The 15,191-nt window shown below is 32.9% G+C and overlaps 1 protein-coding gene across 2 annotated transcripts in view; it reads right to left on the minus strand.

The window, feature by feature from the left end:
• Positions 1 to 15,191, minus strand: part of LOC136977162 (angiopoietin-1 receptor-like) — a 38,721-nt gene that overhangs the window by 17,147 nt on the left and 6,383 nt on the right. Inside the window, exons 2-11 of one of the 2 annotated variants that reach the window (XM_067272598.1) lie at positions 14,753 to 14,828; positions 13,684 to 13,750; positions 13,476 to 13,615; positions 12,169 to 12,230; positions 8,782 to 8,943; positions 6,897 to 7,004; positions 5,932 to 6,195; positions 2,397 to 2,528; positions 1,712 to 1,864; positions 1,507 to 1,644 (exon numbers count right to left, since the gene is read on the minus strand). In XM_067272598.1, the coding sequence (XP_067128699.1) occupies positions 1,507 to 1,644; positions 1,712 to 1,864; positions 2,397 to 2,528; positions 5,932 to 6,195; positions 6,897 to 7,004; positions 8,782 to 8,943; positions 12,169 to 12,230; positions 13,476 to 13,615; positions 13,684 to 13,750; positions 14,753 to 14,828 (1,302 nt within the window). The remainder of the gene's footprint in view (positions 1 to 1,506; positions 1,645 to 1,711; positions 1,865 to 2,396; positions 2,529 to 5,931; positions 6,196 to 6,896; positions 7,005 to 8,781; positions 8,944 to 12,168; positions 12,231 to 13,475; positions 13,616 to 13,683; positions 13,751 to 14,752; positions 14,829 to 15,191) is intronic. The other variant, XM_067272599.1, reaches the window with a different exon arrangement.

Below are 15,191 nucleotides of genomic sequence, written 5' to 3' on the forward strand. Positions count from 1 at the left end.
AAAATGTAGTTCGTAGCTTTAATAAATATCATAAAATTTCCTCCCTTTTGCTATTTTAAAAAAGTAACTTATGGGAATTAAAGAAATGCTAATAAAATGAATCAAAAATGCACTTTTGTTTTATTAATATTAGAACGATTTAATAAATATAAAGAAACTAAAAAACCTCTCGACGTAATATTAGAATTGTGTTTACAAAAAATCAAAAACGTTGTTGGGAAAAGCATAGAAATCTAATAATTCTTACTGCTTATTCAAACGTGGCACACTATCGTGACATTTTGAGTTACATAATTTTACATTTTTCTTGTATTTGCATTCGGTTGAATTACAGTTTTCTTTACATGAGTATCTTTGATACACCTCACCCCCTGAAATTGATGTTTTTTCTTGTGCACTGACAAAGAGACTATAGAATGATCCAAATATCACTCTGTAAGAAGTTGTCACATAACATAAACTGGTTTCTGGTATATAATTGCGAAAGACGTTCCTTCTTTGTTTCCAAATGCTAGTACTTTTCATCTTCGGTAGCTAATATTACTGGCAATATATTCAGCGAATCGCCGTTTGACCTGTCCACATCTAGTATTATTAGCTTCACTGTATCTTCTACGTCGGTTACAGCAAACCTCGACCCCGATACTTTCTTAATTTTCTTTGCTTGAGCTTCTAAACCTGCCTTTGTGTTCGCTCGCTTCTTCTTAACTTCTTCCTTTTTGTTCTTTACTGTGAAAAGACTGATTACTTGCATACTAGACTGTACATTGGATAGTCACGTAGGATTGGTTGAGTAATGGCTGTTTATTTTCAATACTTTTCTGAAATATTTTCGTTGGTCCTTCTAATTGATATTGATTTTGATGTAGTGTTTCAATTATTTCTTGTCGCTCTTCTTCGGTGCGAACATCTTCTACAGCATCAATAGGAAGGAATAACGCTTCGGTTCAACCTTTAAGGTAGAACCAAACATGGCTTCGTAAAAGTGGCAAGATCTACTCTTCACGACATGCAGAAATCGCTATCCCTCGGTCCAGTGTTGGGTGTAGTCAGTTTCTAACCAAGAGTTAATAAACGAGAATGCATTATTTATTAAATTTACCATTCTAAACTGGCAATTATGCATAATGTCTGTACACTGACCGTGGGCTTTCCTACACTATAATTTTGATATTCACGACAGCGAACATTTAGGTAAGTAAAGAACCTTTAAAGGCCGACCACCTATTCATTGGATCAAAATTGCTTGTAAGAAGTATCATCACATCTTATATTTGTGTTACTTCAGAACTTTTACTTTTTATTGACCATATTTTTTCATTGTGATGAATCACTAATAAAGATTTAAAATAAATTAGAATGTGAAAGCGCTTATTTTAAAAAGGAAATAAGAACAGTAAAACAAAGTTAATGCCATTCTTTCGCATTTGTGAGTACAAAGTTATTATGCACCCGAAAATAATACTAAATTTTGGATATATACCTACTTCAATACGTCTTACTCACTTAACACACAAGGAGTTCCATGCCATCCTTCTTCACATCCATCTGGACACTTGCCAGTTTTCGCTTCGCATTGGTTTGAATTTTTGCAATGAGAACATTTCTGAGTACATCCTGCACCATAAAATCCCGAAGCACACGCTGCAAGATAATATTGTCAAACATTAGACAATATAATTTATTAACCTTAAACAGCAATTTGAATTACATATATTGCAAAAGACAGAAGTGAACCCGCTGATGCAAGAACATCCGTATGGATCTGGTAAACAGAAAAGGATTTCCATGCAGTTAGTTTCGTCGTTCTGATCATTAAAGCATTGTTGGCTACAATCTTTTCCGAAGAATCCAGGCTCACAGGCTATAAAAAAATATAATTATTTCGTTTAATTTACGTGTAATATTTTACAGACAAAATATTAAAATACGAATCTTTTTGAAAATATTTTCAATGCTTAATAATAAATGAATTAATAGATTTTTTACAAATATATTGGGAAATTTCTAATTAGACTTGGTAAAGTTAGCAAAATAAGCAGTATGTTCAAAAACCAAACTCACTCTAATTGTGTAGCGATCAAACATATGATTTCTCTCGATTCATAAAATCTGATTAGCTTCTTTACTTTAATATATCTCATTTAGTAATTCATCATTTTATGTATTTTTAATAATTTATATAATTTATCTCACAGCGGAGATAATCTTCCTTATGAATGTAATATGTTCAGTGTAATAATCACTGGTATTCGTGAAACCATGTAATAATCACAATATGATGTATACTTAAATACTGCCTTATTTATTTTTCAGAATGTACTAGTAATATTTAGACTAATAATATACATATATTTGTAATCTTATAAAACATAAAGAAATAAAGTAATTTTTACCATACTCGCAAAGAGTTCCATTGAATCCTGGCGGACAGATGCAGTCGCCAGTCAAATCGTGACACACTCCTCCATTCAGACAATTGGGACAGCGGTGTTCGCAAAGAGGACCATAAATTCCATCTTGACAAACTGAAATTTATTAGTTTCGAATTTGGTTTTAATGATTCATAAAAAGTTCATAACAAGACGACAAAATAATAAATTGATATACAGTAAAAACCTGTATAAACAACTGTGGTTTATACAGTAAAACCTGTATAATCCAGAATTATTTTTTTCGTTATGGCAAGTTTTTTTATTTAGTATTTCTTCTTTTTTATATTTAAACTACATCAGATAAATGTTATTTTTCAATTAAGTTCACTTTTTATAGTAAAATCACTTTTACATTTTCGGTTTCACCCAAATTAATCCAATGTCATTCCAACTAAACACGAGAGAAAACTTTTTCGTTGCTAAAAGGCTCAAACTACGGCTGCCGCACCAAACCCGGCCGGAAAACACATTTGACTTATAAATGATAGAAAGAAGCGTACATTTTGCCTTTATGGAACACTTGCTTATTACACCCGGTTTGGCCCAGGTTTATAAAGTACTCATCGATGTAATTGTTACACCCGATTTATTAAGTCACAATCGAAAAATTGGAGAATTATGGCTCCTATGACATTCGGCGTAGCGTAACTCGGATAGATTTTCTTTTTGTGGAGTACTTCTAAAACAGAAAGTATAAACGGATACCACAATTTTTTCATATTTGCAATTCATTTGAAATGTTTGGAAGGTTCTTCGATGAACTTTCAAATTGGTATTTTGATTCAAATATTCTTATTTGTATTTTAAAATAAACTAAAATTTTGCAATACCTGTAGTATGAAATTATTTGAGATAAAATTATTACAGTTTCTATTATAATGCCAAATTACGCCGTTGTTAGTTGTTCTTACTACTGGACGTTGCAGTTAATGATATAAATGGTGCTGGTAATTTTTTAAAGTTTCATAATAATACAAAGAAACTCTTGTCTAATTTTTACTAATATAGTAACTGCTTTTTGTCGACGGCCGAATGGTCGAAGCGGTTAAGATATCAGACTATTTCTCTGGGAGATCCTAGCTCGAATTCGGACGAACAATCCGGTCTTTCCCAATTAGTGGTCCTTAACTTTTATAACCTAGTAGCGGCAGACTGGAAAATGATTTTGAGCTTGGAAACATCAAGACACTGGGTCATTTTACTAGTGTCAAATATTAATACAGTGGTGCCTCGTATAACGTACGCCTCGAATAACGGACGCTGCGAACAACGGACTTTCTGTTTGGCCGTTACGTGACTCGAGCTACGGACTGGCTGCGAACAACGGACTTTCCGGCATAATTGGTGACTGCTCCACGGGTGCGTTCTTTAATAGCGGTCGCTCTGCGTCTCCGCTACTACGGGAGTGCGCTGCTGTTTGTAGGCATTTAGAAACGACGGTGAAAGAAAGAAAGATGGCGGCGCCCGCACTATCGATAGTATCGTGATGGAGGAATCTATAATTCTAAACTATGAGCTTTAAAAGGCAAAAGAAGGGTCCCAATTGTAAAATTTAACCATAAAATGGATTATTTGTTGAAAGAGCATTCAAAATAGCCTCGAAAAAAAATTCGTAAAGACACTTAAATCACCGCGTGCGCTGACTCGTGCTTTCACAATTTCTAAATTTTCATTCATATAACCACGTAATGGACCTGGAAACCAAACTATCTGAGCCATGGATGACGCCATGTTGCTTTCCACTGTAAACTACAGCAACGAGCGGCCGTTTTTGCCGTTAGACGGCGCGCACTCCCACCGGAATTTAGGAACACGTTCCGCAGGAATTTTTAAACGGATGTCGCTCGCGCAGAGTTACGCGGAGGAATAAAAGAACGCACTACATGTTCATTTTTTATGATACAGTAGGTCCACGGTTATTTTATGCTGCGGAACGAATTAGATGTTTAAACGTGTATTTCTATGAGAAAATGCGTTTCGTACAACGGACGTTTCACTTAACGGACGTGCACCCAGAACGGATTAAGTTCGTTTTACGAGGCACCACTGTATTCAAAACTCAGGCGAAGGAAGGTGGTAAAATAAAACAAACTGAAAACTATTTGTATAATTAGTTGCATTTGAATAAATAAGTATTTTCATTTAAACACTTGGCAATTTCAACCAACAGCACTTTTACGTATACAATTTCTAACAGAACTGGTCCATTGTAGCATCGATTATTCTGGAATTTGCCAAAACTGCCCTATGGTTTGTCTGCAGGTATCACTTAGTCACCTCAGTATGGGTCTGACCGAACCTACTATGGGTATGACTTTGTGAGATCTGGATTTTACAAGATCCACTTTTTATAATAATTCGATTTAGGAATTTTTCCCTAGTATAAACATCCTGTCGAAAAACGGCCCTGGACGAGAAACTATGCGTACCCGGCCAAATAACAGTCAACAAGCCGTTATTCCCTCGGATGCAGGTAGATCATCTTGCACGATAGTTTACACTTAGCGTCCGAACTCGTCATATGTTTTTAGTCCCGGGAACACCTATGACACAAATCGTCATCCGCTTACGATCACGTGACCGATTTCCCAGGCAAAAACTTATAAAAGCCACTCCTTCCACCCCCTCGGGGGAGTCTCCTATCATCTGCCGGACAAACGCCGTCGCTCGTCGTCGCCTACTCGGACCTATTGTCCGAATGTCTCCGCGCTCAGTCGCGAATATATAAAACTGTGCTAATTGGATACTAATCTCCCCATCGAGGATATCAAGTGTTAACTCTCTAAGGAACTAAAATGAGGTATGAACCGAAATTGTAAGCTCTCTCTCTCGAACCCTACGCAACTTAGGGACTTTAGTCAGCTTTTTGTCTTTGTGTCCTTTGTTAAATATTAATAAACCTTGTTATAATTGTTAAATGGTCTCCTCTTTGTCTCGAATATCGCTTCGCCTTATCGTCGACCCCATCCGTCTCACCTCCTATCCACTCGCGTAACGCGTAACGCGTAACGATCAGAACGAACAGCCATCCTTGACAAGCGAGTAAAGAACGGGAGATACGACTTTCTCCTGACCTCCCACCGTTCTCACATATCGGTTAGACCGATCTCACATCTTGGTGACAATCGAGAGGGGTTGCGACTCTTTCGGACCCCCCGTCGTCACAATTTAAAAAAGGCCCTACTCATCAGTGACCGAATGGATAAAAACCACTGAATACTATAGTTTGTTGTGAATTCGCGATTCCCCAACAAGCAGATCATAAATTTTCTGGGTTTTCTTCACGTGTCAAAAACGTAAATAGTGGCCAGTTTTTCATAGAAAGGCATTTGTCTCCCTAGAGACACCCCTCCTTGGTAGATTACCCCTGTGCTGCGTTACCGTATTCCATCAAGCCAAAAAAAAAAGAAAACACATTTTCGTTGCTCGCAGGACTGAAAGAATGACAAAATGAAAAAATAAATGGTTATACTGTATTAAAAATCTTTAAACTTACCTCGAACTATTAGTCTTGTAATTCCCGGATTTTCAAAATATTGATAGTAATTATCCAGACTGTAAAATCCTCCGTCTCCAATTTGCAAGGAATTGAATTTTAAAAGCAAATTGGCCTTATCTTTACCAAAAAATCTGTTCAAATGAGAAGAAAACTCCTTTTTGTTTTTTCTCCAATTTTTAGAAAGTGTGTTTGAATTCATTTTTATTTCTGTTTTATCTTTGATGCTCTTTGTTATCGTAAACGAAGTCGGCAGAAATTGAGCTACAAACGCAATTATTTTAACTAATAAATTTAAGAAGACAAACAAACAAATAAATATGTCGAAGGTCGTTCAAAAAGTAATACCGTTTAGAATCAAAAAGTAACCAACAAAGATTTATGAAAAAATTTGCATACCTTAGGTTAATTTTCAACGTAATGCACGAGAAAAAAATTTACTCATTGTTGACTTCATGTCCCAAGAAGACATGATAAATACTGATGTATGTCGTGCTACATTGAAGCTTAATACAGAATCGCGGGAGAGGCTTATTGCCTTGTAGTGTCAATCCCGTACATTATAATGCGCGACCCCCATGTCGCCGAGAAAACAAAATAACTCGAAATTTTTGAATGAAAAATTTAGACCATGTGTCCTACAGCCCGGACTTATTCCATACAGCCTTTCACCTTTTCGCAAAACTAAAAAATATTTTGCAATGGAAAACACTTTGAGTGAGGAGTAGTTGCGGGAAGCAGTCACTATGCATTTCTGACTGGCCTGGCGGTGATATACTGCACATTGAAAATTGAAATACAAAAATTTGCACATGGATGTCTAGGGTGATTACACGGAAAAGTAGTTTATGGTATGTAATTGTAAAATAAATGTTTTCGTAAATCTTTATCGATTTGTTTTAATTCTAAAACGGATACTGCACTCCGAACTACCTCGCATGTTATAATAACGACGAAGCACTCACGATATTTTCTCATTGCGTGCGAAAGTACACCCGAAAGCATACTTCGTTCAGGTTTACACCAAAAGCCGCCTGTTTCAGTCCAGGAATGACTATAAGATATATACGATCCTAAAAATATAAATCATTTTTATATATAAACTTTATATATATATACAAAGTTAATTACAATAAAGCGAATTTTTAAAACTGTTTTATAATGTAGACAAAATCTTTTTATATTAATTTCAAATATTAAAAATTTATGTAAAAGTACAAATGATAAAAAACGTATACACGATGCAGAAATTATAAGAAAAATTTATAAACTACGAGAGTAGAACAACTGTTCCTTGTTCAATGTTAATTATTATGAAAAGCAGTTTCATTTTTTAAGTATAACTTATATCAAATTTTATATCTAAATAAGTTTTTTATAATTATGCTGAATACAGGACCGTACGCAGTGGCTAACCGCAACTGACATATGCTATATATACGTAAGCTGAATTTCCGCCCTTCACTGAAAGTTATGATAGCGATAGACGTTTACAATGTGCATAAAATCAACATGTTGCTTATGTTAGAGCTACCGAACGAATCAATTCTTTAAGTTTTTTATTCTGATTCCAAATGTTTTCGTGTTGTTCGTCTTGTAGTCTTGGATTCTTGTCCGGATCTCGTGTCAACGTAATGGTATCGACGTGATTTGGTATAAATACGTTAATACATATTACTGTACATAAATATAAAGACAACGTAATTTCTCATACTAATTCTGACTTTTCGTTATATGTATCGTACTGATCCCGCACAGACTATGATCGAAACGTTGCATTTAAGAGTTCAGCAACTGACATTATCCTACGTGATTGATTGTGAAACGTGATTGGACGAATATTAATAATACTAACAAAAAGAAATGTTAGTAATCATTCTGAGAGAAAATTTTCCATTCGGATCAATATCTCTTTTTCGTTAACTTTAATCGTAAGCACGAACCACGATTATTTTCTCTGCAATTTATACAATTATTTCCTTCTTTTCACTAACAGTGAAGGAGTAAATAGGATCTGAGAAATAGAGCAGATTTGACTGCATTTATTTATAAGGGATAGTCAATAAATGACAAGTCAACCAGCGCAGCGCTTCGAATGTAATTTGCATTGCAATGCAACATGACGGAAATTGAAAAGTGAACAACAGTATGCTTGCCATCTTACAAGAGATTGAAATGCACTCATTGCGTTGTTTTGTTTTGGCTAGTTATTTATAAATAATCCTTTATAAAACGCAGGAATTGCGTAAAATGATTAAAGGCTTTGCTAAATTTATGATAAACATCAAACAAATTGAGAATATTTTAATATAAGGACCTAAAAACGAGATGGAATAATCGTCTTCTTTTCGATCGAAAATTTTATAGCTGAAAATGACCTAAAGATTCTACGAAATGTTGTAGTTGATGTTTTGAATCATCTCACGCTAAAAGATATCATCCGCACGTCTTAGATGCAAAATGGAAAACATAAGATTCGAGAGGACTGTAAAGCACTACAGCTGGTGGTCAACAGCAGTTATTATCTACAAACACATGGTGTAGAAATGAGTTTTCTTTTATCTGCTAAAATTGCGGAAATGAGAACCTTGAGAAGAGAGATGTTCAATACATTTTAAAAGATGTGTTGAACACTTTTTGAAAATGTTTCGCCTTAAATATACCAGTTCATTGAAGAGATGATTTCAGTTTTTTTATAAAATAATTTAACATTTATTATCGCATCTAGAAGAAAATAAGTTTTAATTTTTGTAATTGTTCACACAATGAAAAACATTAAACATGTTATATTAAGCAGTACAATCCCTGAAATAAAAACGTATATTTGAAATTAAATCATTATTTTATTACCTCTGCGTCTTGCAGGTTCTTCAAATTCTTTGCTGTCTCGGAATTTACTGAAATATATTTTTCTCCCAGAATCGTTTGAAGATATTCGGCATTCCAATGTATGTGTGCCACCATTATTCACGAAATAGTTATGATGAAGTGAAACAATGTCTAATATTTCTTCTAAAAAACAAAATAAAAAAAAAAGATGTATTTTTATACTTTTTGAACACCCTCTAAATATTTTGTATTTAAAGACTGTTTCAGAATATTTCGTTTTCAACATTTATAAAATGTTCGGCCAAATTTTACAGGCTTATAGAAAGAAAAAAAGCCTAAGTAATGACTTCATTTTCATCTACTATGTAATGTATCGGTAATTTTGTTTACTAATCACTCACTACGAAGCACACAATTGAGAAGCCAGGATGAGAGGGAAGGGCCTCGACATAAGGATGAATAGGCCTTCCCTGAAAAAAGGAATTTCGACTTGTTTGTCTTTAATCCCAAGTTTCTCACAGCGGTAACCTGCCACCTTAGCCACTTGGCCATCTGACCGCCAATATATTAAAATTTACCAGACCTTATTATAATTTAACATATAATTTTAATTTGAACGAAGCTGATCTGTTAAAACGTCTATATAGATTATTTTTTATTAAAATTTTTTAAATGATTAATCTTCATAAAAAGATTCCAGCAAGGAGTTGCGTGGCTATACCGGTTGTTATAAGATTTTATTAAAAAATAACTTTTGTATTATTAATCATAATAAATAAACTTGTGTGTGGCGCCATCTGCTATATTTTGTTACAAAAATTTTTATACTATTAATTATTATAAAATAGCAAAAACAAAAAACTTGATTTTGAGGGTGATAAGTTTTATAAATAAAAAAAAAATTGTAAAAGCTAATAATGAGTAAAATCTTCATTAAGTCTGACCCCACTTGAGTGACTGCTTTCCATCTCTTTATCCCCTCGACCTTTAACTACCAAAATTTAATAGCATCAATGCTACTTATCATGACAATGTTCGTTTCTAAATATTTATCCCATCCTGAGGTATTAAACGAAATGGATTCTAACATACAGACATATTGAATACAAATACATACATATCCACTGAATTTCTTCCCGTTTATTTTTCTGACATTTCTGAGTTCAAGGGGTCTTATAACGTCGAGATTCGAAAAAACCCGGAGGGTCAACTTTGACAGGATTCCAATACTTTTTGTTGTGATATATATCTATATATAACAACCGGCAAAGTAAAATTATATATAAAGTCCACGACTCATACATAAGCTTAAAGTATATCATTCCGCGACTCGTGTCTAAGTCGACTTTAAATAACTCGAAGCGATATTTTATTATATAGGTCTACAAGGTGTCTATAAAGTATAACACTTTAGATAACTACACAGACAAAACTTTTACAGACATGTCGATAAAATTTTGTAGAAACTCTTATTTCGATACGGCAAACTATAAAGAGTATCAAAAATAACTTAAATTTTCTCCGCTAGGGGTCTAAACGGCGTCTGTGTGCTAACAAGGTGTATAAACATAAGGTCAAGACACGATACCGTGATGCATCGCGGCAGTCGCCATGTTGGGGCTCTTTTGGTGTGTACGGTGTTTCTAGAGCGAAGCGGATTGAATTATTTTTCAAAACCATTTATATTATTTATTAATTATTGTAAAGATTTCTGCTGTGTGAGATTTGTAATATAATAATAATTGATTACTTGCTTAGAAGACTACAGAAAATTATTTTTCTCTTCTAGTTGATGTTTTCTTTTATCAGGAACAACAGTCATATAAGATTGTTCTAATATATTCAACAAGAAAACTTTAACTGAAATTTAGTGTATGTTTTACAATTATTATTGCTTTTATAAATTCATATTTTGATACAAATAATGCTATTTGCTGCATATACCGTGTTGCATTTTCTGAAGTAATAGTTTTAATGAAATTGAAAAATACAGTATCGGGTTAGTAACAGAGATTTAAATATCTTATTTTTAAATGAAATCAAAAATTCACTATATAATCTGCTTTAATATTTAACACTTATTATAAAATGTCTGCAGTATGCATCATTAAAGTGATTTTAATTAATCCTGTTTAAATTACATTAAAACATGGTTCTCAGATCTTACCTTGCAAAAAATATTTGTGCAAAGTAGTGCAGAATCATTTTATATAACTTGTAATGCGTTTGAAACACTTTTCATTTATTCCTATTAACATCTCAGCTTATCTCGATGTAATATGTTAATAGTTACTTATTATGCCAAAAACATCAAATTATGCAAGGAACAGACAAAAATTAGTTAACAAAAACCTAAAAGTAAATGTACTCGAATAAATAGATTTTAAATATAGAACAAAGAAATTTCAGGTTCGATGCTCTGAAGAGGACTTTATTCAAATACAGAGTGGAAATAACAAAAATTGTATCTGTTCTTATTAAAACGAGTTATCTAAATATTATTTTAAATATTTTCTCGATAAATATACGATATATAAAAGTCGATTAATTCCACCTACATCACAAAAATACCATATTTTGAGACATCGAGAGTCAAACTTTTATGTATCGCAGAACCTAAAATATTGATTTTTGAGATTTCGTATTTTCTGATTATAAGTTCGATGTCCCATTTCTAATGCACCACTTTATTTTCCTGTAGGAATTCTGCTTCTACTCCAGCATTTCATTCTGATAAGTCAATCACTCGGTGTGGTAAATACAGCTTTTTACCCAAGTAAACATCATTTTTGTTATCGTCGCCATCATTATTTGTTAGCGTTAATATGTACAGTCTGTTGCGTATTTTGTAAGACATCTGCAGCAGTGAGATAGAATTAGTCTTAATTAAGTAAAATCAACTAAATTATTAGGAAAAGTTTTTGCTTATAAGTTAAGATAAAATGTTTCCAAGAAAGGAACTAAGTAAGGGTAAAAAAACAAGATTCATTTCTATCGTAAAAATGGAATATCAATCAAAGTGATGACAAACTTGACTGATAGAGCAGAGTATCGTTGCCTTATTTTTAAAGAAACAAGCAAATTCTGATATTACAAAACAAGACAGTTTACTTCAGCGATAGCTGTCAGTCTACAGCTTCCACTAATACGGAGAATATTGTCAAATACCAAAAAAATTGGCCAATCCCTGCCTGGCAATAGAGCACAAGTCGCCTTAAAACTGTCGATCACGTGTTTTTCATATTCACTGTTACAAGGAGCAAGTTTGAAAGTCGTACAAAATTTTGTATATTCTGTATATATTTGTAATAATTAAAAAAGATATTGAATAATTTATACATCAGTTTATTTTTAATTAAATGAAATACTTATAATTACGTATAATTTTTAATTAAAATATTCATTTACCTGTTATCCTTGAACTTTTAAAACTATAGCAACCATATGAAGGACGAGTAAGACCTCCATAACTAGAATAAATATGATTTATTAATGTTATTCTAATCGAAATATTTAAACCTTGAAAGTACTTATTACAAATAAATGAGAAATAAAATGTAGAAAAGAATGAGATTACTATCACGGGATTCATATTCGAGGTACATCAGAATAAGCCAACTTCTAAATTAGTTGTCAGAGTACCGTTTTGGGGATCCAAAATCGAATTTAGTGGTAAAGAACCACGGTAATTTTTCATCTAAATCCCAGATATGTATGGCTCCGTCCTTCATCACTCGCCTTTCTATCATGGGCTTAGCCGAAGCAATAATTGGTATAAAGACATTCTTAGTGTTCAGAAGACAGAAAGAATCAAAAAATGAAAAAAAAAATTTAGCAAGATTTTGGTTAACTTGAGATAATTATCAACAGATTTGAATTTGTTGATTGTTTTGAGCTATGAAGTATCGAAACAGTTAGCAGTAGATCTGCTAACATTTCTATTAATAAAGGATCAGAAATTGCTTTAAACATGTAATCGTTTTACAAGTCGCTGGATTAAGAATCTTTAAATTTACAGTACAGGTTTGTTAATCCGGAACCTATAAAACAAAATTGGCGCCGAATTATTGAAAATGCTGGACTACTGGATGTTTTGTATTTTCGTAAAATTCGATAACTATTCGACAATTTGAACAACGTTGTCGACATTGTTGTATATTATGTATCAGTGCCGCTGGTGTAAAATGTCTGACTAAACACAAACGAGGTGTTGTAACTAAATAATCATTTTTCTTCATCATATTGCTGTCGAATTTTTTAGGGTCCCTGATATACGGAGCCATCTCTCTCACCACCGACCGTCCAGTTGTGGGCCTGCACGAACCCATAATAGGATTGCTAAAACAGGCCCTTTTGGTGCCCAAAGGGTGGGAAAAGGTTTTAAAAAAAGCCCTATGCAGTCGTGAAAAAAATTATTCTGGATACTGAAATGAATTCACATAAAAAAAAAAATCAGAAAAACCAGACTTACAATTAATGCAGTAATATTTGAAAATTAAACTATAGGCCTACCGTAGTATAGCCTACTAATGAGTGATTCTGTAAGTAATATTATTCAAAGCAGATTTCATGTTTATGAAAAGTTATTGTTATTGTGCAAAAAATTACAGTAAATCTATTTCTTACTTTGTAATACAGGAGCAAGCAACATTTTTGTGTATTTTACATGCAATTATTTCTTAACAGATGAGTTTAGAAAATAAATGAAAACTTACTCTTTTGTTTCAATATTCTGTTTTAGAGATCCAACATATACTTTTACATCATTTAAATACCGAAATTCGACAGTGCGAAGTGAATTATTCCAAGACGAAATGCGTAAATCGTGAAGTGCCGATCTGCAGATTGGAGAATCCTTAAAACAAATAAAAAATAAATAACAACATAGTAAATAATGCAAGGTAAAGAAAACTACTAAATTACATAAGTATATGTTTCCGTTCCCCAGATTTGCTCTTTAACGTCTATACAGGAGCTTGTGCAACGTCCTCTAAAAATATAAGGTATTTTATAATAAAATGTTAATATATATATTTATTTATTTACATTATTATTTAGTTATATACACTAGATCGCTTCTTTATTATGCTGACGCCAAACGCCATTGTCAAACTTCTAGGCTTACAAGAAAGCGGCGCCGAACGTCCGACATACACATTTTCGCGTTAAAAACTTTGGCCTCAATCTCACTAATATTTACAGGTAACCCCCATAAAACACGGCATTTCTAAGCACGGATTCACTCTAATACGGTTCGAGAATTGGGTAAAACCCTCGCACAACAAATATACACAAATTTTTTAAGGGAGTGCAAGAGCTTATTTTCAGGTTCAAGGAGTGCTGATCACTAAAAAGGTTAAGAACCGCTGCTCTATATGAACAGAGAGAATAGAATACAACAGCACTAATGACAAATCGAAATGTATATTACGTTTAATAAAGTCATTTATTAAACAGATGAAGTGTATTGTAGAAAATATGTGATTATGCGTACAGTCAAATCCTTAGCGATGCATTGGCAACGTGGCAAGTGCCAAAGGCACGGGACAGGAAGGACGTTTGTCGCCTCTCGTGCCTCACAAACATTTATGTACTGTAGACTAAAAAACGAATATATTGCCAATGGCGCCAAAACATTGCTACAGTTATACGTCTGACAGCATAGCTGATTTTGTTTTGTTTCATTCTTATGCACCTTGCGTTTGCCAATATGGCTACTATGAACATTTCAGGAGACGAAGCCGTAATTTCCAAGGAGTTTTAAGTCGAGGTATACGTGTATATGTTTTTCCAGTTTTAATTTATTTTCAATTACAGTATTTGTACTTCTGTGAATAATAGGTTTATCATTAAAAATATAGGCTAATATTTATTATCATTATGTTATAAATATAATTTTATTATTCTATTTGAAAAATAATTATAATTTTTATAATCATTATAAATTTGAAATAATAATATGAAACTTTAATATAATCTAAAATATTCCTACCTGCAACCCATATTTTTGCACCAATTCTGGAATGAATGAAGGTTTTTCGTACAGTCAATATTTCCAACATCTATTTCTATAAAAAAAATAATAATAATTTGCAAATCTTATTATATAAATTGCGTGCTATTTATTATAATGACGCAGATTAATTTTATTAAGTTTAATAATAAAATTTATGAAATTATATATTAATCCAATTAATTTATTTTTTAATTTTCTCTCATAAAAAGTTCAAAGGGTAAGCTCAAAATGTTTTATATCCAGGACGATATTCAGATAACAAAATATATTTTAATTAATTATATAAATACATGAGAAGGTTACACCATCCCTGTATTATACGGATGGTGAAACCTTGTCATGATCCTGAGGCGAGAATTTACATTTTTTTTTTTTTTACTTTGTTCCGTTTTTTAAATGACCATCTGTCCGCTAA

This window comes from Centruroides vittatus, unplaced genomic scaffold (assembly GCF_030686945.1).
Source record: "Centruroides vittatus isolate TY-2023 unplaced genomic scaffold, ASM3068694v2 contig_452, whole genome shotgun sequence".
NCBI classification, from domain to species: Eukaryota; Metazoa; Arthropoda; class Arachnida; order Scorpiones; family Buthidae; genus Centruroides; species Centruroides vittatus.